The following is a 24514-nucleotide window of genomic DNA, read 5'->3' as shown; positions in this document are numbered from 1 at the left end:
AGAAGGTAGGTAAAGTTCATGGATTTCTTTCTTGAGATATATAGGCATGTGCCAATTTGTGGAACTTCAGAACCACCTTCCAAAAATAAAATAAAATTGAAGCTAACTTTTTCATTAGGCCACCAGTTTCTTATTCTGAGTTTGGAACTGGAGGCTAAAGATGGTTTAGATGTTAGTTGAACAAATTCTTCTGGTTTAGTATTTTCCTGTATGATGTGCTAATAGTGGAGAGGGAGTTCTGTATTAGCCACAAAGGTTCTGCACTGATGTGTTCACACTTTAGATAAGTGGCCCAACACACACTAGTGCTTATTAAAGTTAATTTTTTGTTGCATCTTTTTAGATTGCCCTGTGGGCAGGAATATGGGACAATATTTTTTAGGCACGTACTTAACATTTGTGGATTTGTTTCAATATGTTTCCCTGTTGGTAGCACTACCTTGTATTTCCTTCCAGATGAACAATTAAGCCCTTTAAAACATATTTGAAAGTTAATGGTTTTTTTTGCCTGGCAGGAGGGAGGACAAATGTTTCATGCACATTCTAAAGAAGACAGTTGAGTGCACCAGGGAATCAGCGCAGAAATTTGTATGCTGGGTTTTTCCCCACCTTCAATTAAATTAATAGGAACTTTAAACTATGAAATCTGGATCATTTTAAATTATATTGGCATGTTGATATAAAGGCAGTTCTGGCAGCAAGGAATGTCAGAATTCTTTTGTATGTGGCAATGTTTGCAAAACATGAGAGTGCTTTGTATAGGTCCTTTGGTCATTTGGTTTGAAATTTGGATAGAAGTAGCGGCTCTGAAGCATTGATTTGTTATGTGGAGTTAGTTAATTTGGTATTATAGTGAATGTATTTTAGTCCCTGTGGAATTTAGCACCTCTGGAATATCAGTATTAGAATTAACATGAAGTCAATTGTATTTTGAAAGAATTAAGTCCACTCAAGCTTAGCCAAATTCTCAAAATCATTCTTGCTTTATGTCCTCTCCATGGTTTTAAGAATGTTCCTTTATTTCAGTTAAGAATTTATTTGTGTTTTGTTTTTGGTTTTTCCCGAGTGTTTTTCTCTTTCCCATTTTTAGATCGGGAGGAGTGCGTTTGTGACCTCCTCTTCATCTCTACCTTCCTTCCCCTCCACGCTTTCCTGGTCAAGGGATGAAAGCACACGAAGGGTTAAGTACCTTCCCAATTGGTCTTTTACCTGGAGGAGGTGGCAATCTCCCTAGAAGCCATTATGCCTCTGCCTTCTCCCCTTTTATGCTGACTAGCCTTCATGCTTGCATGAAGCAGTATTTCATCACTTTCCATTTTCTTCTGCCACATGCTGTGGATACTCGCCTCTCTCTAACTTCACAACGGCTAAAATCTTTAGCATTTAACACCATGCACAGTTACTCCAGATCACTTGTTCAACTGCGTAACACTGCAAACAGCCAGAAGACAAGTTGGTTGCTGTTTGGAAAGTAATTTGGCAGGCACTCACTGATATTTCATAAGCCAATACATAACTCTTCCTACTGACTAAAATGCACTGCATGAGGCATTTGAAGCTCACTGGGTACTAGCTTTAAAGCCTGCTTTCTTTGGGGGCTGTCAGTTTGCACCAATCCACGTTGGTACTGATTGACCGTTTATCTTACAGATGTTCATTAGTTTGTTTGAAGGGAGTTCTATAAGCATCCAAACAGATAGCCATCCATATTGCCCGCCGATACATTTAGTATCAGCTAGCCTGCTTTCTGCTGACCTTGACAGATGAAAGACTGGGCATGGGAATTGTTTTTAGCAAGACTCCTTCCAGGGCAAGATTAAAGACACTGAGAGTGTATAAAGGAAGCTTATACTGGCGTTCCATCAGGATCTACAAAACTTTGTTCTTAGGATTTTTGTTAGCTACAGTACCGACCCTAGGAAAAAAATGGCAGTGTTACCACGAAACATTAAATGCATTCTGTAAGCTTATGTTATTCCAAAGACACTGTCTTTGCTGTGGCCTCATATGTGAGCTATTAGCTATTTGAAGAAGCCTTGTCCAGCTTCTTAAACTTTTTTTAAACGCTGTTCTCTTTTTGTAGTGGGACACTTAAATCTAGTCTTACTCAAATTCATTTGCTAGAAGTGAACATAAAATGCCACCTTGCAAAAGGACACATTTAGCGCAAGGCAAACAGTTTGATAGACGAGTCTGCCTGTGACAGCTTCTTTTTAGACTGTGTTTTTGGGATCCTTGAACTAATTGCAAGTTACATATTCAAAAGAAGGGAAAAGCACATTGCATTTGCAGCTCTAGAGTAACATCCATTTTTGGTTGTGAAGGGGCTGTGACTGAAGTAATGGACCCTGAGCAGGTACAGCTTAACGTGTCACAGACTAATGAATGCTGAAGATGAACAACCCGTAGCTTTTACGCTGCTGTTTGACCAGCCTGAGCTACCAGCTTGCACCGCTTGCAGAAAGTGCCCTCTGTCACCAGAATGAGTCGATTACATTTCGAGGTCTTGCTCTGACTAAACCTCTTTAACTTAGAAGCAAATATTGATACAAGGTCCTTTGGGCTGTTTTTAGATGTTTATGTCTCATTTCTTAGGAAATAATGAGTAGCTTATACCCATTTTGTTGTATCACGTGTTCAGGATTTAGGCTTTGCTTATTTCTGTGTTAAAACTTTCCGAAAGTAAACTTGAGAGAGGAGTATTTGTATTTCTTTGTAAGACTTAACTGATTTTGAAAAGATCTTTCAGGAAAAGGTCTGTCTTTTTGCTCTGCTTTTTCTGTGTGGTTAATACAATGAAATCGGTACCGTCTCATTCTGTTTCTTGGGCAAGCATTGTAGAGTCTCTAATCAAATTTTACTATATAATACTAAATTTTTCAAAAAACAAGTCTGTGGGTTTAGATGTTGAATGGTCATACTCTGGCCTCTTCCTGCCAGGATAAAGAACCTGCTTTTTAAATTCTTGTGTCCCCATTTTATTTTGACTGTACAGTGTTTGGACATATCAATCGAGAAAATACTAGATTTGCAAGTAGCGCTGGATGATAAAACTTACAAGGGAATATCCTGCTTGGCCAAATGCAAATCTGGGTTTGGCTGCAGCTGATATCAGTACTGTGTAGTACTAGAAACTTGCAGAGGGTTGGTTGGTTTGTTTGTTTTTATTGTACGCTGATTCCATTACTATACTATATTACTGATTCCATAATATCCTATTCTTGTAATTCATTGTTGTCATTTGTATTTCTGACCATAGCGTAGAGCATTGCCACTAATCGTACTGTTCTTCTCTATACGTCTGGGAGAGGGGAAAGGTCAGACTTTACAGATAATAGTTTCATATCTTCAAAATATGTGTCACTTTTAGAATTGATCTTTACTAGCTATCCTGAGAGGTGAGCGTTCAAAAAATGCTTGTTTTTCCCTTCTGTGCAGAGTAACTTTAAAATGGACAGAAAGTGTTCATACTCCAGGTGCTTCAGAGTTAAGAATTGTTGGTTTTAACATTAGATGAGTGCTTAACAAACGTACTGGATCTTAACCAATGAAAACCAATTCCTAGTCATATTTTTGGTCTGTCCTCGAGGTAGAAGTATTATTTCCTAAGTGTGTGGATCAGGGATGCAAATTGAAGGTGTCCCTTACAGTCTAACACTTGAGATTACCTCATCTTGACTTCAAAGCTTCTGTAAAGCTCCAAGGCTGGTTCTTCAACGGAGCTTGCGAAGGACCCTATTACGTGAGCAGTGTCTGTGACTAAGGCAGGAGCTGATGCAGAGGCTGATCTGTATGTAGAGTGATACTGATGTGGCATATTTGCAAATGGATGAGCTGTAGTAGGCACTTCTGATGAGCTTTGCAATTTTTAAGACTAGAGTAGGCGGGTGTGTGGTGATCCTGGGGCCCGGCTGAGGATGGGAGTGTGCCTCAGGGGGCTTCAAACTGCAAATTCATGCGAACTGCAGAGATTGGCCTGACAGTAGGTATTCATAGCATAAACCTCCAGGATGTTGTATTGCCTGGGCATAAAATATCCAAGAAGGCTAAACCAGGTTAGAGAAGGGAGCCTAGCTCTCTATCTGAAAGTCTGCTTGAACCTCTTGCTGACAGAGGGGGCTGTACGTTAGGATCTGCAGGGAGAGCACTCTTGAGCTGTCATGGTGCAAGTATGCTTATTTGTGTTAGCAGCCCTCTGAGAGGGTTTAAAAAAAAAAAAAAAAGTTGAAAAGGAGTTTAGGAAAAAAACCTGAGCATCATCCTTGCCCACAGATTAGATGCTTTACTGGGAGGTGCAGAACTGGTCTGTACGGGAGTAGGAGGTGGTGAGTGTTCTGCCATCGCACCTGGGAGAAAGCGCACGTGCTCAGAGGCAGGGAATGGGTGGCACTCTGGTTCCCAGTGTGGACACAGTCAGTGTATCTCCCCAGGGAATGCCACGTGAAGGGGGGAGCAGGAAAATACTGGGCTTCTGGGTCTCTGACTCTGTTTATGGCCTCCACCCTCTCGAGCAGCACTCTGCAGCTGGGCCTTCCCATGCTCGGTCTGGCCTCCACCCTGCAGTGGGCCTCCCATGCTCGGTCTGGCCTCCCATGCTTGGTTCAGCCTCCAACTCTGTCTTCGGCCTTCCCTCTGCCACGGTCCTCCCACTCTAGGTTTGACCTCACCTTTTTTGTGTGCCTCCCAATCTAGGTTTGGCCTCCTACTCTGTGGTGGGCCTCCATTCTGAGTTCGGAGTCACAGGCTCAGTTCACCCTCCACTCCACTGTGTGCCTCCCACTCTTGGTTCGGCCTCCCACTCAGCTGTGGGCCTTCACTCTGGGTTCAGCATCCGCTGTGGATTTGGCCTCCAAGCTCATTTTGGTATCACAGAATGGTTTGGGTTGGAAGGAACCTTAAAGATACCTAGTTCCAACCCCCTTGCCATGGTCAGGGACACCTTCCACTAGACCAGGTTGCTCAAAGCCCCATCCAGCCTGGCCTTGTATCCCACTCTTCATTCATTCTTTACTCTGGGTTCAGTCCCCTGGTTGGATCAGCCTCCCGCTTTGCAGTGGGCCTCCCACACTCGGTCCGGCCTCTGCTTCGTGTGTCCCTGCAACACTCAGTCTGGCATCCACTTCCTTCTGTGCCTACAATGCTAGCTCTGGCCTTCATTTCCTTCTGTGCCTCCTGCCCTCATTTCAGCTTCCACTTTGGAATTGGCCTACCACCTCCTTTTGACACAAATTCTTCAGTGGCCGTCTACTCTTGTGGCCACAGCTCTCACTTATTTGGCCTCCCAACCTTGTTTTGATCACCAATCTGCAGTGGGGCTCAACTCTCCCCGTTTTGGTCTCCCACCCCTATTTTGGCCTTCAATCTGCAATGGACCTCAACTCTCCTCATTTCAGCCTCCCACACCCCTTTTGGCCTCCCACCCCTGTTTCGGCCTCCAATCTGCAATGGGCCTCAACTCTCCTTGTTTTGGCCTCCCACCTCCATTTCGACCTCCAATCTGCAATAGGCCTCGACTCTCCTCTTTTCGGCCTCCCACCCCTGTTTTGGCCTCCAATCTGCAAGGGGCCTTGAACTGTCCTCGTTTCTGCCTCCAATCTGCAGCGGGTTCCAAGTCCGTTGGTTCAGCTTCCTACATGCCCGTTGGTCTTCCACCACAATGGGCCTCCCACCGTCATATCAGTCTCCCGTCTTTATTTTGGCTTTCACACTGCAATAGTCCTCAACCCTCATTTTGGTCTCCTGTTCTGCAGAGGGCTTCCCAGGGTCAGCCGGTGCTCTGTGGTCAGAACCCCATGCTTGATTTGGCCTCTACTCTGTTATGGGCCTCCCACACTCGGTCCAGCCTCCTGCTCTGCCTGTGCTGGGCCTCAATTCTTGTTTCAGCCTCCCGTGCTCGGTTTGGTTTCCACTCTGTGTTCAGCCCCCCACGCTTTGTCTGACCTCCAGTCTGCTGTGGGCCTCCTGCTCTTGGTCTGGCCTCTTTCTCCCTGGTGGCCCTGCCCTCTCTGTTTGGCCTCTGCTCCCCTCTGGGCCTCCCCCTCTGTGCCCACGTGGCAGTTTCAGCGGCAGGGGAAGGACGCTGTGCTGTGGCCGTCTGTCCCACCCTGCGGCCCGGCTGGGTGCCGGGGCAGAGCCCTTGCTTTGGGTCTGGTGGGGCTGTGCCGTGCCGGCAGTGCCCAGGGGCTTGCGTACAAGCTGGCAGCAGGAGCCCAGCACAGGGTGAGGGGGCACACCGGGCTCCAGGGTAGCGGCTGGTGCAGGGGCTGTCGTGCTAAAGAGCAAGCCCGCCTACTCAGGACGTGGCGCTGGCACAGCTCGGGGCTCCTCTTTTCTGCACAACACTGAAATAAACCTGTATTCGTTGCAGACCTCGAAGCTGGAGAAGCAGAGCAGCGTGTCCGAGAGTGACTACGATAACCCCACCGCCCCTCTGGAGCTGGAGGAGACGGGGTAGGTGCTGCGATGCAGAGCTGACGGCATGGTGATGCAGAGCTAACGGCACAGCTCCACGCTGTCGGAGGACAGGGAGTTGTGTAGGCAGCCAGTTCTGTCCCGCAGGGCTGACCTCTGCTTTGTTCCTTTGCAGGTCAGGCAGGAAGGGCCGGCAGAGGAGTGTCATTTGGCAGGGGGAGAGCTCCATCCCTGAAGATGCTGACACAGCCCCCAACTCCAGTTTGCCCAGTACAGAAGATGTGATTCGGAAAACTGAGCAGATCACTAAGAATATTCAGGAACTGCTGCGAGCAGCACAAGAGAACAAGCATGATAGGTAAGGCGTGAGTGCTGGAAAAGCTCGGGAGTTTGTGAGAAAATGAAGAAAATTCTTCGGGTGTTTGCACACGTACAGCCACCACCACCCGTGTTAACGCTGGAGATGCTGATCTCACACCTACAAAACTTGCAGGTCCTTGGTGTTTCCTGGTGCACTGGACCTAATGCCACAGGGTGAGCGGGGACGAGTGACCAGCACACGCGGTGGGAACACACACTCCTGTCCAAAAAGCCGGTGCAGCCCCTTGTGAGTGGGTTCTGGCTGCAGCACTGCCCACTGCCTGCCACCTGCCTGTACTGCCCTGCCCTGCCCACAACTAGCACAGGGATGAGGAGCGCTGGGGAGCAAAGTGCTTGTGAAGTCCTGCCGCAAAATGAGTGTTGTTTTAGATATAAATCAAACATGTTGCAGAGAGCTTGGCGTAAGTTTCTCTTGGGTCTTCAGTCCTCCGTGTCCGTAGGTAAGGACGCCCCACAGAAGTGTGATAGTAACACCGAGTCTGGTTTCAGGAAAAATTTGCAAAGGCAGGGAGAATTTGGCTTTCCTACTGAAATATTAGTACAGATAACGTACCAGCAAAAGCTATTTTGAACTGTGGGGTTTAGACACAGTTGTAGCTGGGTAAGCGGGAGACTGTTCATCAGCACGTCAGGTAGCACACAGCTTCAGCTCCCTTGGGGAACTTCTGGCCCAACTGAACAATTAATTTTCAGAATAGCGTGAGCGAGCAAAAATGATACTGCCCCTGCCTGATCATCAGGTGGTGCTCCTGCCCAGCTCTTTTAGAAGACTGTAAGCAAGAGTTACGTCTTCCCAGGTATGAACACGTTTTAGGTCTGGAACAGCTTTGGTCTCCAGAAAATCTGAACTTGCAGACTGGTAGGTCTTGCATTCTGCCGCCCGTCCCAAGTTTTGTGCCTGTCTTTGCCTGTGAGAAGCGACTGGCGATTTGTGTTAAGCCCTCGCTTCCTGCCTTGCTGAGAGAAGTGCACAACAATGGGGCCACTTTTGTTCTGTGTTTTTCCCTTCTTGTACTTTTCTATTTTTAGAAGGGACAGCGCGCGGCCTCTCCTCACACTGAATGGCGAGTTCTAACGTGTTTGTGCTGAGCTCGTTGCCCTTGTCCGTAACCTTTTCCACTGCAATCCTTTGTTGCTTGTTTCTCACAGATCATAACGAGAAGCAACAGTAAGAGAAGCTTTAAATGAGTTTTTATGTATACCACAGTTCACAGTATTTGAATTACATTTTTTAAAAACTTATTGAAAGAAACAATATGGCTCACCTAGCTTTCTCTGTTGAATAGATTTTTAAACAACCTGTTATGTTTTTTTTCTGTACCATGCGTGGAGTGGGGTGTTTGCCAGTACTTAAATGAGTATAATCTTGCAAAACACTGAACTTGAAGCTGCTGTTCTTTGTTTTCCGGCTCCCTGGCTTTGTCTTGGTGGGCTGAGAACAGCCTGGGGCACGAAGGAGGTGGAGCAGGCTTGTTCCACCATTCTCTTCCTGCAGTAGGGGAATGCTTCCTTAACAAAATGAGTTACTCAGTGATGTAATAATATGGCTTCCAGCTAGTGCTGGGAACGTTGTAGATAAAAATCACGTGCTGCATAGGTAATCAGAGAGTAATAAAATGATGCAAGAATATAATCTATTAATGAAACACCTTCCTTTTTTTTTTTTTTCCTCGCTTTCTTCCATTCCTTTTCCTGTGCTCGACTGGCCGAGTAGACCATTAGAGCGTGCGGGCATGCTCAAGCTCAGACATAGCCTCGGCTGCTTCAGCACGCTGGTTCCCTGGGCTGAGAGAGCTCCCCTGCAGCCTCTGACCATCCAGCAGCCCGGTCCTGCCTCCTGGTACTCTGGCCTCTGTCCCTGCCTCCCAGGCACAGTGTCCTTTCTCTTTCTCTCTGCTGCCTCTTTCCCTCACGCACCATCTGCACAGGGGTCGTTGAAGGCTATGCATGAAATGCTTTGGATGATAAAGAAACTGCAGATAGCTAGTACAGAGAGTTATGAACCTGTGATACTACCCGTTCAGTCGAAGCTCCCGGTATTGATTTAATGGGGAACAGAATCACAGCCTGGAACTGTAACTGTCTCTAGTGTAAAAGATTCTCCTGTCTGTTCTGCTTATTGTCCATCAAGATAAAGTATGACAACTAACAGCACAATATGTGGTTGCTGCTTCTGTGCACTGCTGCAAAAGTAGCAGAAGTCACAGTTCCCGAGATGCAATGTTCACACCTGAGAGCTTAGGCCCTCAACTGTTTATACAGCTGTCGAGTCAAATGAGATCATTTGTATCTTGAATCAATGAAAAAAGATGTGTGTTTATATAGTATCTTCCAACCTGACCGAAATATTGTTTATTAATGCCTAAAATAAATTTCATTTTTAAGTGAGATGTTCTTTAAAACAGAACTTCCCAAGTTCTAACCCCAGGTGTTACTGCCAGTGACAAATATCAGGATCGGAGGAAGAGGTTACCACAAGTTACTGCTCATGATGGATTCTTTTTTCCACGCTGTCACTACTTGAGTATCTTCCTGATGTCTTACTGGAATGCATGTAAATTCAACAAATGTGTCGGCTTATTTCATGAGCTTACAGCGAGTGTTTAGACTATAAAATAAAGCCATTCCTCCAAGATACTCTGTGAACTTTGCAGCTAACCTAGAGAACATATTATGAAATATGTGTTGTTAGTCTTACTCTCTTTCATTCAAGTTACTCTTAGGGCTTTCTCTGCCTTGTTAGTGAAGGGTTTAATTGGCAAACTGGCTTTTTTATGAGGTAAGGTGCTGTTCATTTGGCTTGCAGGGAGCAAATTAATTGTTAACTCAGTAGCAGAATGGGAATTACAGTGAACTTGGAAGACTTTTCTCCACTTTTGGTTTATTTGGAAGAACTCATGTGATTTGAGACATACGGAAATACTCCTTTCTAAAGCAATTTTCCTGCATTGCCAGAATGACCCCAGTGTGTTGCTTCTTTCTCAGTGCATTTGCAAGTGACCTATTTTTGCACCTTTGGTATTGCACGATGACTGCATAAATAATGACCCGTGGGGGTTTGGTTTTTTGGGTTTTTTTGCTTGGAAGGGCAATGGTCTACCATAATCTACAGATGCTGAATATTTTTCTTGAATGCTGTTGCTTTGTGATTTCGAGATTCTCTTGCTAAAGATTGACTCATGTTAACTAACTTACGCTGAAATTGAGTCTTTGAAGCATAAAAACAAGTATTTTGAAATTAAACTTTTGACAGACCACACTAACACAGCGCTTCACAGCAGCTTATGGTAAATAGTTTTAAGATCTATTTTGAACAGACCAATTTTCATTTGGTATATAAGTCAGAAGTGAAATCTATGAGGACTAATGGAATCTGCCTTTGTTTTATTAGCTAACTCAGCAGAATTACTGAATATTTAGCCTAAAACTCGCACACTGTGAAAGCAGTTGGTAGTTTGGGAGATGCATGTATCTGTAAGCTGCTGTATGAGAATTGTGCGTTGTCAGTTTACTGTGTATAAATTAATCCGAGAAGGCATCTTGGTGTTCTTAAGTTACCTTCATGTGATGTTTTACCTTTAGTTAAACTTTACCAAAAAAGCAAGGTATGAATTCTGTACTGGAAGTTTGGCATACCCCATTCTCAGTAGGCGTCTAGCCTTCCAGTTTGTGAAATGAGAAAGGGGAAATATGTGCATGGTGCTGCATTCCTGGCTTCAACTGATCATGAACTGATACAAGGATGGAAATGAATCTCCTTGGAATCAAGGTGTGTCCTCACCGTGCATCTCTGCGACAAACTAAAGCTTCCAGCCCAGCTGCTGACCCAGAGGGGCACGTGTTTGTTACAGAGATCGCTCCGAGTTTAGCTGAGAACAGATGGGTTAAAAGCTTACGGAGGTCAGACTTCAGGCCTTGCTGCCAAGTGTTTTGAATACAGTTTTTTGAGTTTACAGTATTTTGGTAACTTAGGTACAAAGTGGTTTTTTTAAAGGCTTCTACTTTTGTAACTTACACATGGAAAAGAAGTGCAGGAAAATTGCATTGCTTCGGAGGTGTAGACAAGATAGTCCTATAAATAGCAACACTTGACTCAAATTATTTTTAAGAGTTTGGATGGCCAAAATTCAACTCTGAAACATAAAATAAATTGAAACACCTTTGTTGGGTTTTTTTTTTAACTTCAGAGATTACTGGATATTTTTAGCTGTTTAGATCCTTAGCAGTTTTAAAACTTTTATTTTAGTAGACTGGTTTTAGAGTCTCTTGGCTTATGCAGAAAGAGCTCGTTCGAAGCAAATAGATAGAGATTTCCCTAAAATGGCAGCAAGCTAAACTTACTCAGATCCCACATACAAAGTGGTTTTTTAAATCCACTTTTGATTGTCAGCACTGCACTGAGGGAAAAAAGTTCCTTTTTTCCCCAAGGCACCTCTGTGTCACCAGATTTTGTTTAAATATTTTCAAACTGCAGAATCTTACTTTACTTTGTGCCTGCCTTACATGAACCAGTTTGCTTGGGCCTGCTCTCCCACACGTCACAATAATATGTCGTTGTGCATACACCAAACAGAACGAGCTAAGCAATTTTCTGTACAATTTGGAGATGAATTCTAGCATTCAAATAGTTGGGTGGGGAGGAGGTTAGGAAATGTGAGTGTATGAATTGATGTGCAGTTAATATTCATAGACACGTTTCCATAATTGCATACAAATTGAGACTCTTTCTGACAATGTTTGGTATAATAGGTGTGGACAGTTATTCCTTCAAACAAACTTTGACCAAAGAGTAATAAAACCTAAGAAATAATTTTGTACTATTGGTAAAATTCTTGCTTTTTCTGAAGTGCAATAGCTATGTACAAACTTGTGCTGCAGTGTGCTGGGGAATGCTGAGGAGACACTAGGAGTCACCATATTGCATGTTGCACTACCTACTTCAGTTGCCTTCAGTGCAGCCTACAAAGATATTTTTAGAATATTTATGGGGTTTTTGTTACTCAGTTGTTTTTAGAATAATAGCCACTGACTAGTGAAATTGAAGAGGAGTCTTTGCATAATGAATAATACATTGCATCTTTTTGCAGCTATATACCATGCTCCGAGAGAATACATGTGGCAGTAACGGAAATGGCAGCCTTGTTCCCAAAAGTAAGTACCTTTCAGCATTAAAATGTTTTTGGCCTCATTCCTTGCTAGTAGATTTCCCTTCAGTAAATGAAAACCAAAAGCCGAAGGTAGGGAGAAATGACCAGGTGTTTCTGTCAAATCTTGCATCTTTGTATTTATTAGCATGCCAGTTGGGAAGGGCTAACTTGTGAATCCAGGCCTTTAATTTTACTTTGAACTTAAAACTCTAAGATGTGCATGCAGTTTCTCCAAAACTGGAGGCTACTTGCTTGAGGAGTCTTGTGGTTACACGGGAATTTTGCTAGACTCATCACCCCCAAGTTTCCATTCGAGTGCCGTTGCCTGGATTTCTTACATGCAGGTATGTTTAGATCTGTTATCTATCTACCAAAGTCATCTGTTTCTTCACAGCAAGTTTAGGGAGTGAAATCTCGGTGATTAAGTTTTTGTAAAGTCTTACCTACCTCTGTAAAACTGCAAGGAAAATCTAATGCTGTTGTGCCTACCTGAATGGATTGTCTTGTACACGCTGTACCCTGATGTCAGCCAGGACATGGGCTGGGTAGCAGTAAATGGGCACTAGAAAACTTGTATGAGTAACTTCCTAAATGAGAGTGTGAAGCAGTATTCCCTGCGTGCTGCCTGGCAGCAGTTTGAAATGTCCCTGAGATGAGAGAGGAGAAATTCCAGGAACTTGTTTCATCCGCCCCTACCCTACGTCTCTGCAGCGGTGTCTTGTAACGTCTCCTACAGCACAGAGGAGTCCGTGCAGAAAGCAGGGCCCTGGCAGCAGAAATTTCGTATTAAAGAACACTTGTGGACTGCTACCGGCTAATTAAAAGTGATCCTAAAATGGTTTTGTTGTTCTGTCAAGTTCAACTTCTACTTTCCTTTCCCAGAAACCCAAATCTGAACTGGTAAGGACTTCTTTGCGTCTGCTGACATCTAGTGCCTACAGACTCCAATCCGAGTGCAAAAAAACCCTTCCTGTGGAGACGTGCCCTACAACAGACATCCAGCTGGTCACGCAGCAAGTGATCCAGTGCGCCTACGACATCGCCAAGGCTGCTAAACAGCTGGTTACCATCACAACCAAAGAGAACAACAACTGAGTCACACTTGGCTTTTTAGTCTTGTTTTTTAAAGGTTGAATTTCAAACAGGTGTGGAACTATTCAAATTTTTATGAGGAAAAACTAAAGGGGCAAGAAACTTTTTTTAAAAAACTCAGTATTATTTTTGCATGTTTTCTAACAATTTTATGATTAATTTAACCCACTGCCTTATTTTGTGCCTGTGTTGCCAGTTTAGTTACAGATAATAGCATGCTGCGAATAGCTGTTGAGCCATTATCACGTACCAGCGTTGTATCAAGCTCTTGCTTAGATGTTCCCCTGGGGCCACGTTCTGCTTTCAGATACTGCTTGCAAAACTCCCGCTGAAGTCAGCTGCGCGTATCAGAGGGCAGAATCTCACCTCTGCTCTGTCCGTCCTGGAGCCTCGTGTGCCGTGATGCCGCTGACTGAGAAACCCGCAGCGAAACAGGCTCTGAAGGCTCCAGGACCGTAACTGCTGCCCAGCAGGAAGAAGGTTGTAGTCCTGGTAACGGAGTACAAGCCGAATATTACCTGTTCCCATATCAATTGTTGTGCAATAATATGTTTTTAGTCTGCTAAAACAATAGTAGTTGTGGGCATACGAGCTTATTACATGTAACTATACAAGGTCTTTGTCACTTTTTCTGTTTTGGAAGGAATTTGAAACTTAATAGTTATTTCTTTTAGTTGTCACTATGCCATTAATATGTATGTTTGATGTTACGTTAGGGCATTAGTGGTTAAAATATTATCCTTTGTTTCTGATTTAACAATTCATTCTTAAGTTTCCTACAGAATTTTACTGTCATCTTCAAGGCACCATCTTGTTTGCAGCAGCATTGCTCAGTAACTCAAGATGCAATATCACTAAAGATTTCTGTGATAATTAAAAAACAAAAAAGGAAGTTAGAAGAGTGCCAGTGCAAAAGCAGCTGTGCCTGCCATAGCATGTAACCTCTGTACCTCAACATATCCAAATGTGAAAAGATTTCTGATGTCTAGTAAGTTTTATGCAAATCTTTCAAAATTTTACAAGCTACGTATGGAGTAACCCAAGCTAGGCTGCCTGTTAGAAAGGTAGGTGGGTGACAAACGTCCATGTGGGTTTCAGGTTTCTTCATTCGTAACAGTGTCAGTCCATACTTTCAAAAATGAGAGTTCTTCGGGAATCCAAATTCCATGGGGGAAAAAAATGACTAATTTTTGTCTCCGCCTGTGTCCCATTTGGAAGTGTGTTGTCATTTTCAAGGAGCCGGCTGCGGCAGTTCGGCTGGCAGCCTCTTAAAGTGGTCTTTTAGTTAAGAGCGAAGTTACAGAACTGCAGCGGCTGTCACGTGGCAGCAGTTGATGTGAACATTTAGACAGTTTTCACAGAAACATTTGAGTCAGAAACAGCTATCTGCTGTTCCACAAACGGGTCTGCAGTATGCAGTCTGCCAAAACCACGAACTCTTCAAGGCTTTCTGGTGAAAAACTGCCATATTTATGTGAACAAACGAGGTAAAGTTCAGTGGCTGGTTCCTTTTCAATCATACTGTGTTTGTATGTATATATAAACACTAAGTGCCATAACACTGTTGGATTCTCGTATGTTGTAATTAGCTCCCTTTTAGTAGTGCAGGTTTGGGGGGGGGGGGGGGGGGGGAAGGAATGGAGAGAGTAGATGACAACCCAGTAAGTTAATGATGTTCTTCATTGTGAGGGTTTTTTATTTCCTTTCTGCACTTCTGAATTCCAGAACTGTCTCTAAACTCATGGGGATGCAGACAGGCTGGGATTAGAACTGCAAAAGACATTGGTAAAACCTACTTCAAAATTATGGTACTGGCAATTAAATACCCTGATAATCTTCTCGGAACTTTTCCTTAAATTGGCATCATTGAAAGGCAGGGGATAGTATTTTTCAATCTCTCAGGACACCAGTGTATGCTTTTCTTTTAACATATCTTACCCGATTTCCAAAGCAGGGTAACACTGAGTTATGTTGTAAGTTATCAGTTGTTTAAACTTGCCTCTGTACCAAAACAAACGGATGCTTTGATAACTGCAAGCCCTTGTTCCAGCTATGCTAGCTCCAGATTTTCTAAAATCAACCATTTTGCTTGTTGGGAAGGCCTAGCTATAAAACCATGGCCAACCCCTAACTGATTTCCCGTTCTGTCACTTAAACAGCATTTCTGGTCAACTCCCCCATCTCCGAACAAACGTTTGTTCTGGGTTGGTTATGGTCACGCTGTGTCATCACTCCAGAGCCACGGTGGCTGTCATGCAAGATAGGCAATTTTCTGACGTTCTCAGTAAAACAGAAGTGGTCTGAGCACATGCTGACGTGCTGCGGCAGCTCTTTTCACAAACAGGCAGAGTGGTTCAAAACCAGCGGTGGAACGAAAGCGTAGTGCGTAGATTAGCCCTCGAATCGTACAGCACTGCGGGTCAGAAGAGTTGTAATACCTGAAATAACAACGGTGGGTTTTTTCCTTTTATGACTAGATCTCTTTTTCCCCTGTAAACAAACTTGCTTTTTCTTTACAAAATGCCGCGTAGGAAAGTAAAAATTTTTTTGCCTTTTTCCAACACTTGTATTTATCAGTGTCATTCTGTCTGTACAATATTTTGACTTAAGCTTTTGTTTACTGTATTACTATAAAACGCTAAAACCCTTTCAGTGTGCCGAAATTATTTGGGGTTATTTGAGTGCTGGTTCTCTAAAGAAAAGCTCTTGAAACAGTTCCTATAGTTGAGTAAAGCCTGCGGTGCTGAAACAGCCCCCACCTTTGCAACAGCCCTGGGACAGGACCTGGACGTGCCACACCACCTGAAGCCTGTGGACTGATTTTAAGCTGCAGTTGCCTACGGTAACAGCAAGGAATCAAGGGCAATAATCAGCTAAAACTCCCCTCCCCTCCTGTTGTTGCAGCAGTTTGCTCACGTAAAGAAACAAACGGTTGTTCAGGTTGCAGTTATTCATTATTTATGAAACAAGCAGAAGAAATTCATGAAGTCTTCAGCACCTTCTGGAGAGGAACTGGACACGTTAAGAATTACTGCCACAGCACACGTTATCTATCTTACCGATCTGCAACGCGTTATGAATTAACTCCTAAAAGCCAGCTGGGCCTCTAGGCACGTCCTGCTTCTCAGAGGTGGGAGTCTGACACTTTAAATAGCAAACGCAGCACGTAGTGGTTTACAGGTCCCGTTCCACGGGAGGCACGGATTCTTTCACGGCCTAGAGCCAAGGGGCCCATTTATTTGCTGTGTTGCCCCGGGGTAGCACATACTAAAATACAACATCGCAACCCCTGAACACGGAGCAAGCGAAGCAGTTCAGTCCTCCAAGGATGCTCACACCTCCGCATTCTTGAAGCCAGCAGAAATTTGCTCTTGTGTTCAACTGTGCCACAGCTAAATATTTTCAGAAATCTACGGAGTTGAGTCCCGGCATCATTGTAGGCTATTCCAAAGCCACCATTACTTCAGGAGTTCCTTGATTCTTCAAAGTTTTCTTTCTGTAGTCTGCAACTGCATTTAGTCCTTGTTCCTCGGGTGCAAAGGACAAGAATCCTCAGGTCCACGCTGCTTTCGGGTAACTGTAGAGCTAACGGGGTCAAAACAAAGATCATAACTACTTTATGGGCTCTAGAATTAATCTCCCGCATGCGTACTATTCAGCATGCAAAGAAGGTACTTTGGAGAGTACATGAATGTCCTCCAAGAAAAAGCATCAGTAATGTTTAAGAGTTGATACTTTAAGGCAGTAACACCTCCTTCCAGCTTTCTCTGACTTTAGTAGCTACTGTCTAATAAATGACAGAGGTGAGTTACTCTGCAGAGTAGCTCACAGTTTAGTATGAAAAATACGATCTGCTGGGCGTGTGGTTTAGGTAGGGCTACTCAAATTCAGCTTAGTTTTTAGAGCTAGGCAAAGCACGACAGAAGATGGAAAGACACTGAGCAGCTGAGATGCGCTGTACCAGCTGCGTTAATGCAGCTGATAACGTTGAAAATAACCAGAGTAACATTTGAGGCAGTAGCAACAAGTCTGCCTCAAAAATTATTTAAAAATTGGGACCTAAAGCATCAATATCAGAAAAAGAAAAGCAATTTATAAGACAGAACTATAGACCTCTGTTAGAAGTAGCACCAGGGGAAGGAACGGGCCCGGTGTTCTGCCCCGGTGCTGTGTGGCAACTAAGGTGCAGATTAGAAGCAACGACAACGCGGCTTGCGTGATGCCGTCGCCCTCCCCGATGGGCTCGGGTGTCAGGGTGACCTGTATGCACAGGCTTCCCCATGCCGCTGCCACCTACCCTGCTGCGGTACCCTTGCTCAGCCATGCGCTTGGCCTCCTGCCGCACTAACTCCTCGCAGCGCCGCCGGGCTGATCTCTCCTCTCCTTCCTCCTCCCCCTGGCGCTGCTGCTCCTCCCGTTCTTGTAAGCGGTGCTCTGTCAGCTGGGCACAGAGAAGACGGGGCTGTTATGGCGAGATCAGACACAGGCTGGGCACCTTCAACAGCTGGGTGCGTAGCTGGAAGGCGTGCTGTACCTGGGCCTCCAGCTCCTGCCTGCAGGCCATCTTCAGTTCCTCCTCCTGCTCCTTCTCTCGCCTAGTCAGTTCTTTTGCCTCCTCAAGTTCTTTAATCAGCTCCTCTCGATACTTTATAGACTCTTCTTGGGCTCGTCTGTTTAACTCCATCTTCTCTTGGATCTGGCGCTGCCTGCCTGCAAGGACCTTTGTGAAGTGAGAGGATTAAGGGAGAAGATAAGTCAAGGAAGGGACCAGCCTTACAAGCGGAACTGGGGAAATCTCAGTGCAGACAGTTAAACAGTTCTCAGAAAATGTATCGGACAAGCAGAAAAAATCTGCCCTGGTACTGAAGGCTGTAACCCTCTGGAGGGTGGAGGGTCACAGCTGGAACCACGGCTTCATTGAACCAGGAGAGACACCTCATCAAAAATGGTCATCACCTCGTTCATCAGGCGATCTCTGGCCGCCTTCTCTCTTTCCCATTCTTCTTCCCTCTTCTCCCACATTTTTTTAGCTTCTTCTCTAAAGGAGGGAGGAAGAATTATCTCTAAGGTTACTACTTACAGTTAAAAAAGCCCTATATACTCCATGGGCATAGACGAGCTACCCTGTGCTTTAGAGGAGCACTCGGGTTTCTCTTCACGTTTGTTCCCAGGCAGCTAGCGTGTCCGCTCCGATCTCCCTGTTACTGAACAGCAGGAGGTAACACGCTGAAGGAAACGCTGGCCTGTAGCAGGACTTCTTAGACGCGCCGATCTGCCCCAGGCACAGAAGGGCCCCGGGAGGAAGCTTGCCTCTTAACAAGGATGCTACTTCACACGGGGGGTGGGTAGTTAAGGGCATTGCTGGAAAAGCTTAAGACTTTGCAAATCTTCCCTCTGCAACAAAACCTTTAACTAAAACTTGATGGTGGCACGCGCTGTCCTGTCACCATTGAAGATGCTCTCTGCGCTGGGAAGAGCGTAAGTTGAACCTGAATGAGGAACCTGAGGCAGCTTTTATCTACAAGCTCTAAGATACAAAAGGAAACAATATGCAGGTTTTGGAGTCACTTAGCCTAAACCCTTCCACATCAGTAATGCAGAATCACTGAAAGTTGGTTACAAAGTACTTACAACTAAAAGGTAATTCTTGCTGTCTCTGTGTTACTACCTTTTTTTGTTATTAAAGCTGTTGCATTAGAGCTAATGTAACAGAAATTATGGACTAGGTGTTTGGTCGAAGTAATTGAAAAACAACCGCAGGCTTTGATTCTGTCCTGGCAGAAAAGCTTCGGGTCTGTCTGTACTGGCATGCTGACCGCCTAGCACGGTACGCGGCACACGGAACGAGCACTCAAGAAGGTACATCTATGACAGTGTAACTTACAGGCAACAGAGGTACCTGCTACTGCTAACATGAACAAAAAGAAGAAATGGCACCAATGTGTTTGCTCATTGGCTGTTCTGGGCGCTTCCATCAAAAACTTCTACCGCAGTGCTTCTAGAACTGCAAGGCCAACCGGACACCGCTTTCTAACGTCCACTTTCAAAGCCTATTTAACAAACACGAATGGAGCTCTACCAGCCAGGCCGGAACATTCAGCACACGCGGTCTCTTTAGATGACGTTCAGAGGTGGGCAGACTCACCTAAAAATAGTCTGCAGCTCTGCCTCCCTCTCCTTTTCTAACTGGAGCTGTTCCTCAATGACATGTTTCATCCAGGCAACATCTGCAACGGCTCGTTCTCGCCGCGCGGACTGGCGGCGCTGATCCTCATCTTCTTTCTCGAGGAGGGCTAATAAGATTTGCCTGTCTATCTCCTTGAAAAAAACCACAAGATTATCAACTATCCAACAGGCTTCCAGCCTGTGTGCAGGGCTACTCTCTACAAATTATTGGTGAGGTAGTGCCAAGGGTGCGCTCAGGAAGACGCTCAGCCTGCTGGCTTCCCCATGATCTTTTTGCTTCAGCCCTGTTCACAAGCTGGAAGGGGCTTCCTAACCAATCCTCTGTAGTCATCAGAGGCAGACACATAAACGAAACACAAGGAACAAGTTTCTTCAGCACACAGTATCCATAACGTATAAATCAAGGGGTACTTTCTCTTACCAGCTCCTCTTGTATCTGCTGGGCTCGTCTCTTTAGCTGGGCATTACACTGATGCCTCAAAAAGCGACTGAAGGAGGAAAAAAAAAGGAAACATTCAAACTGACTCTAAAGCCCTATGTTATTACACACCAGCACTCAAGAAGGTACATCTATGACAGTGTAACTTACAGGCAACAGAGGTACCTGCTACTGCTAACATGAACAAAAAGAAGTAACGGCACCAATGTGTTTGCTCATTGGCTGTTCTGGGCGCTTCCATCAAAACCCAAGTATTTACAACCCACCGCTGCCATCTGAAATATCTCCTCGTGCCGCAAGTGCTATTGCGGACATAGGAACAGATTCTGTCCAAGCCCTGCTGAAACAAGCTACGCTCAATCTCATACCCAAACTCTTTCTTCTTCCGGTGCTCTTCCATTTGTTTCCTTTCTTCTTCCAAGTTCTCCAGCTCCCACTGCTGCTTTAATAAATTCTCTTGTTCTTTTTTTAGCTTTGTTGCCTAAAAGGAAAAAAACAACCACCAAGAAAGAGTACATCAGAGAGCTACGACATCCCAGAGAGAGCATTTGTACCAGAGTTTGTACCCCGTTCTGCTCCTCTGCAAGCAGTCAAAATCCTCACTGCAGCAAACATTCCGCATTAATTTAATTCGTGGCTCAGTGGCTCACAGCTCAAGAGACAGCCAGTCTCTTCTGTGAGAAGCCCCAGCTGAAAAAGCCTTTGACCCGAACCTGTCACACTTAGAAGTTTCTGTAAATCTTTTTCTCATCTGGTGCAGCACAAAAGAGTGTTCGCATTTCGAGAGGAGCAAACAAAACCTACCACAACGCAGTCAATATGCCAGTGTTCACGGGGGAGGTCTACATTACTAACAGAAATTATGTCACAACTAACTTGGTTCCAGATTTAATCTAGTGGAAACCTGGAGGGAAGAGGTCAGGTGTATTTCCAAGTGAAACAATGAATTTCCTTCTCAAATGAGGAGAAACTAAAGATTACCTCTGTCTCCTGTAATTTCAGTTCTTCTATTTGTTGAAGCAACGTCTCCTCCAGCCGGCGCTTCTCTTCCTCTTGTCTCATTCTTTCCAGCGCTCCCCTTCGCGCAATTTCATATTCATTTTCATAACATTTTTTCTCTTCAAGTTCAGTTGCTTCTTGCTTTCCGAGCCAAAAGAAAGCATGGCATTTAAGGTTAGGCTAACGCAAAGAAACAGCCTTTGGCTCAGGAAATCCACAAATCAAATTCCTGCAAGCTGACACGTATTGGGAAAATACGGAACAAAACACGCTAGGAAGGAACACAAGGACAAAGCAAAACTATCTGCTGATCGCTGCCTGAAGATGGCTATCAGTCTATACACACCCTTCGCAGGACCCTGCACAGGTCTGATGCTAAGCCCAGGTGGTCTTAAAAATACGCTCAGTTTTTCCTATTACAACATAGACTATTGTTTTAGTTAACTCTGAAATCTGCATTTGAAGGCCTTTATTATTCTCTCACATGACAATCACTGTATTCCCATATCTAGTATGTGCGTATTCAAACACTGAGCTCTCACAGCTTTGCACTGGCTCTGCACTGCAGGTCGCTGTTAGACGAGCACCCAGTGCCACACTGAATCCTGCAACGGATCCGTTCAGCAGATAGCACTGGATTTTCTAGCAGATAGTGTGTACTTGTTAGACAGGAACGATGGCTCTTCATTAAAAGCATCCTTCCTGTTAGCAGCTCCCGTCGTTCTGCGGACACCAGAACTCCCCATCGCCACGGGAATGAACAAGGCGACCTCAGGCGTTATTTGGTTCAAGACCGGTGTGAGAAAGATGAATAAAGAGCCAACTCCTATTCCTTCCACACCCAAGCCGTGTCCGTAGAGGAAGGTAAGCTGTCTGCCAGCCGGGTCAAAAGGCGCATAGTGTCACACTCCACCTGCTCGCGCGTTTCAGGAGTCTGCCCTAGCGACCAGTAACAGCAGGGCTACCCCAGCGTACCTTGGTTTTTTGCATTAGCTGATCCCCCCAAGCCTCTATCACCTGCTTCCTGTGCAGCTCCGACCCCACCTGTAGACGACAACAGATGCCATTGGTGCCAGAGGCTCTCCTGTCCCCCAGGATCTAGACAGACTTTCCAGAGCTCCTCCTGCCCCAGCTGCAGCCCTGAAGTCCCAGCAGGATCTGCTTCTGCAGAGGTGGGCTCGTTTGGGTGTCCTCGGCACCCACCAGCTCACAAGCTGAGGGTCAATGTCACATGCCAGTTCTGGGTAACACTACAGTGACACTGAAACCAGAGCTGTGGCGGCTAGCGCAGCAGGTCGGTGGAATAAAGAATAAGGAAGCGCCAAGGACACGGCAGGAACAGCTTTAAGAAGCACCCGAGATCTTTACAGCAGGGGCACTGAAAATCTGCTCTCAGTGTCAGAACAGATTTCTGACTGTTTTTGAAAAATACCAGCTTTGAGGGGACTTCTTACACAGTTAAGCCATTTTCTTCTTTGCCTTTTGCTTATCAGAACTTAGGACAATTGCTGTGATTCAAGATGAATGACAACAGTAGATACATGATGGCATTCAGGTTAAAAACTGGTTTAATAAATGCAAGGCAGCAGGGACTAAAAAGAACGTAACATCACCTCCCGGAGCTCAGCGTTGTTTTTCTTCCAGTGCTCAGACAGCAGCTGCTCAGCAACCTGGCAACACCAGAGTTGGATTATGTCAGAATACAGAAGAACTCGAGATACCCAGCCCTCCCAAGGCAGCCGTTAGTTAAGCGCACCAAGTGCTGAAAAACGCAGCGCAGGGCACCTCTGTCGAGCCCCCAGCAAGTGCAATTTGCACACCTAAAACCGCCCGTCCCGTCGCTGGGAGAGCTCTACGAGCGCTCCCTCACCGGCAGAGATGCGGAACGAACCCCGGGCTCCGAGGCCTCTCCCGGCGCCGGGCCCCGCCGCTCCCCTCACCTTCCTCCTCCGCTCCTCCCGGCCGGCTCGCGGCTCCTCGCTCCGCTGCCGCATCCCGACGGCCTCCGACCCGCGGCCCCGCCGCAGCTCCCGCAGCTCCGCCGCCAGCGCCTCCCGCTCCTCGCCGAGCAGCCGCCGCAGCCGCGCCCGCCGCTCCTCCAGCCGCGCCGCCGCCTCCTCCGCCTCCCGCCGCACCGCCGCCGGGCTGCCGCACACCCGGGCGCGTCAGGGGGAGCGCCCGCCGGCCCTGGGGCCCGGCCTCCCCGCCCGGTCTCCCGGGGCCCGGCCTCCCGGGGCCCGGCCCGTACCTGGGCGGGAGGGCGCGCGGCGCGCTCCACCGCGCCTGCCTGGAGCAGCAAACGGCGGCCCGGGCGAAGGAGCGGCTGGCCCGCTCCCACTGCTGCCGGCTGCGCGCCTCCAGCTCCCGCCGCCGCTCGGCCGCCCGGCGCTCCAGGGCCCGGCCCCGCGCCGCCCACCACAGCGCCATCGCCCGCCGCCCGGCGCCAACGGCCGCCGCCGCCCGGCGCCACGGCGACGCTCCCGGCAGCTACGGGCGCCGCCGAGGGACGCGCCGGGCCGAGCTTCGCGGGAAGGGAGGGGCGGCCGCTCCCCGCGGGCTCACACCGCCCCGGCCCGGGGGGACCAGCGTGTGCCGCCCCCCCGCCCCCCCCCCCCGGCGGGACCTCCGAGCCCCGTCTGAGGCCCGAGCGCTCGCAGGGCGTGAAGAAGCGGTTGGCTGAGCTGGGTGGCCGGGGCGGTTTGAGAGGGCAGCCGGGCTGGTGCCAGCGCAGGCGCTTGTCGTGCCGTGAAACCCTGCACCGGGTTACGGCTCCCAGCAGCCCAAGTATTTATTGCGCTGTAAATATTTCAGGTGGGTTAAAGGTTTCTGTTTCTGCCAGCCTTGGCAGCGACACCGGCCCGGCACTGCCTGCGCAGGCTCGTCCCGCACCGAAGCCCAACCGGGCCGGCCTCTGGCTGACCCGGGACGTGTGCCGAGCGCCCGGGGACGGGGACTGGGCACCGGCTCGGCGGCGGGAGGAGGCGGCAGCCGGCGGCCCCCTGCGTGTGCCGCACCGCTGGCGGCGGGCGGCTCCCGGCTGCGGCCTTGTGCCAGCACCTTCCGTGGGAGCCAGAGGTCGGTACCGCCCCACGACCTGCTTTTCCCAGAACAGCCGGTAAAAACACCGGATTTGGGGCCCTGCCACCGCTTGACCCCCTCCCCACGCTGCCGGACGTGGCTGAGCCTCCCGCCGCTACCGTCCCCTCTCCCCACGCCGCCACGTCCCCACGTCCCCGTTCTCTCTGCTGCTGCGGGGAGGCTGAGCTCACCCTGCCCCGACGGAGCCTGGTGTCGTTCTTCCCACCCCCGGCCCTTCGCAGGGGCGTTTAATCGCTCCCCCGTTAGGGTGTCGGCGGGTTTTCCCGGCGCAGGCCAGGCCGCGCCGGGGCAGCGAGGGACGCGCTGGCCGAACCGTCTGCTCCCCGTGAAAAACTGATCTCCCCTAAATAATTAACAGCGACCAGCCTGGGACACTGCACCCGGCCAGGGGAGGGACGGCTGGTGCGGGGCCGAGACGGCGTAAACAACCACGGCGGGGGATGCTCCGATTTCCCCCCCCCCCCCCCCCCCGCGCTGCCGGGGCAGGGCCCGCCGGGGCCGAGCCGCGCTGTCCCCGGGCGGCAGCGGGGGATGAACCGGGGTGGGCTGAGCGGTGAGGCGAGGCGAGGCGAGGCCAGGCAGGCCGGGGTGGGCAGTCTGGCCTCCTCCGGCGCCCAAACCGGCGCTCGCAGCCGGCCAGGCCCGGGCTAAGGGCTGACGGGGGACAGCGACCCCGGGGCCGAGGGAGCTCTGAGGGGAGCACGGCCCCGCCCCCCGACACCTCCCCGCCGCATCCCGAGGCCCGCCCCCTTGCCTCGAT

The 24514-nt window shown here is 47.7% G+C and overlaps 2 protein-coding genes across 9 annotated transcripts in view; one reads left to right on the top strand and one right to left on the bottom strand.

Moving 5' to 3' along the window:
* The window catches only part of GIT2 (GIT ArfGAP 2), a 34535-nt gene extending 19881 nt beyond the window's left edge, over window positions 1-14654 (top strand). For 2 of the 7 annotated variants that reach the window (XM_076352666.1, XM_076352664.1), the window contains exons 16-21: window positions 1091-1180; window positions 6368-6450; window positions 6587-6769; window positions 8507-8632; window positions 11880-11943; window positions 12822-14654. In XM_076352666.1, coding sequence (XP_076208781.1) covers window positions 1091-1180; window positions 6368-6450; window positions 6587-6769; window positions 8507-8632; window positions 11880-11943; window positions 12822-13034 — 759 coding nt within the window. In that variant the 3' untranslated portion in view covers window positions 13035-14654. The remainder of the gene's footprint in view (window positions 1-1090; window positions 1181-6367; window positions 6451-6586; window positions 6770-8506; window positions 8633-11879; window positions 11944-12821) is intronic. The other 5 variants (XM_076352670.1, XM_076352668.1, XR_012996538.1 and 2 more) reach the window with 4 other exon arrangements.
* A 1387-nt stretch (window positions 14655-16041) lies between these two features.
* Window positions 16042-23082, bottom strand: TCHP (trichoplein keratin filament binding). Of its 2 annotated transcripts, XM_076352675.1 has the most exons (12): window positions 22904-23082; window positions 22596-22800; window positions 22269-22325; window positions 21631-21699; window positions 20638-20796; window positions 20025-20137; window positions 19639-19705; window positions 19177-19349; window positions 17988-18069; window positions 17566-17751; window positions 17329-17472; window positions 16042-16616 (listed from the first exon to the last, which is right to left on the bottom strand). In XM_076352675.1, the coding sequence occupies exons 1-12, from the start codon at window positions 23080-23082 to the stop codon at window positions 16584-16586; spliced, it is 1467 nt and encodes a 488-aa protein (XP_076208790.1). In that variant the 3' UTR covers window positions 16042-16583. The 2 variants fall into 2 exon arrangements, with proteins under 2 accessions (XP_076208790.1, XP_076208791.1); XM_076352676.1 differs by lacking the exon at window positions 21631-21699.
* Between the last annotated feature and the right edge of the window lie 1432 nt (window positions 23083-24514).

The sequence above is a fragment of the Aptenodytes patagonicus genome, chromosome 15 (assembly GCF_965638725.1).
Source record: "Aptenodytes patagonicus chromosome 15, bAptPat1.pri.cur, whole genome shotgun sequence".
In the NCBI taxonomy this organism is placed as follows: Eukaryota; Metazoa; Chordata; class Aves; order Sphenisciformes; family Spheniscidae; genus Aptenodytes; species Aptenodytes patagonicus.
This window is presented reverse-complemented; position numbering and strand designations above follow the sequence as displayed.

Bases quoted from the DNA above. Each gene is read 5' to 3' on its own strand.
- TCHP (XM_076352675.1), bottom strand. From the start codon at position 23,082: ATGGCGCTGTGGTGGGCGGCGCGGGGCCGGGCCCTGGAGCGCCGGGCG. The intron at 22,326-22,595 runs GTGAGGGGAGCG...TGGTGTTGCCAG, and splicing joins GGGAGGAGCGGAGGAGGAAG to GTTGCTGAGCAGCTGCTGTC. The intron at 21,700-22,268 runs GTGATGTTACGT...TGTCGTCTACAG, and splicing joins ACAACGCTGAGCTCCGGGAG to GTGGGGTCGGAGCTGCACAG.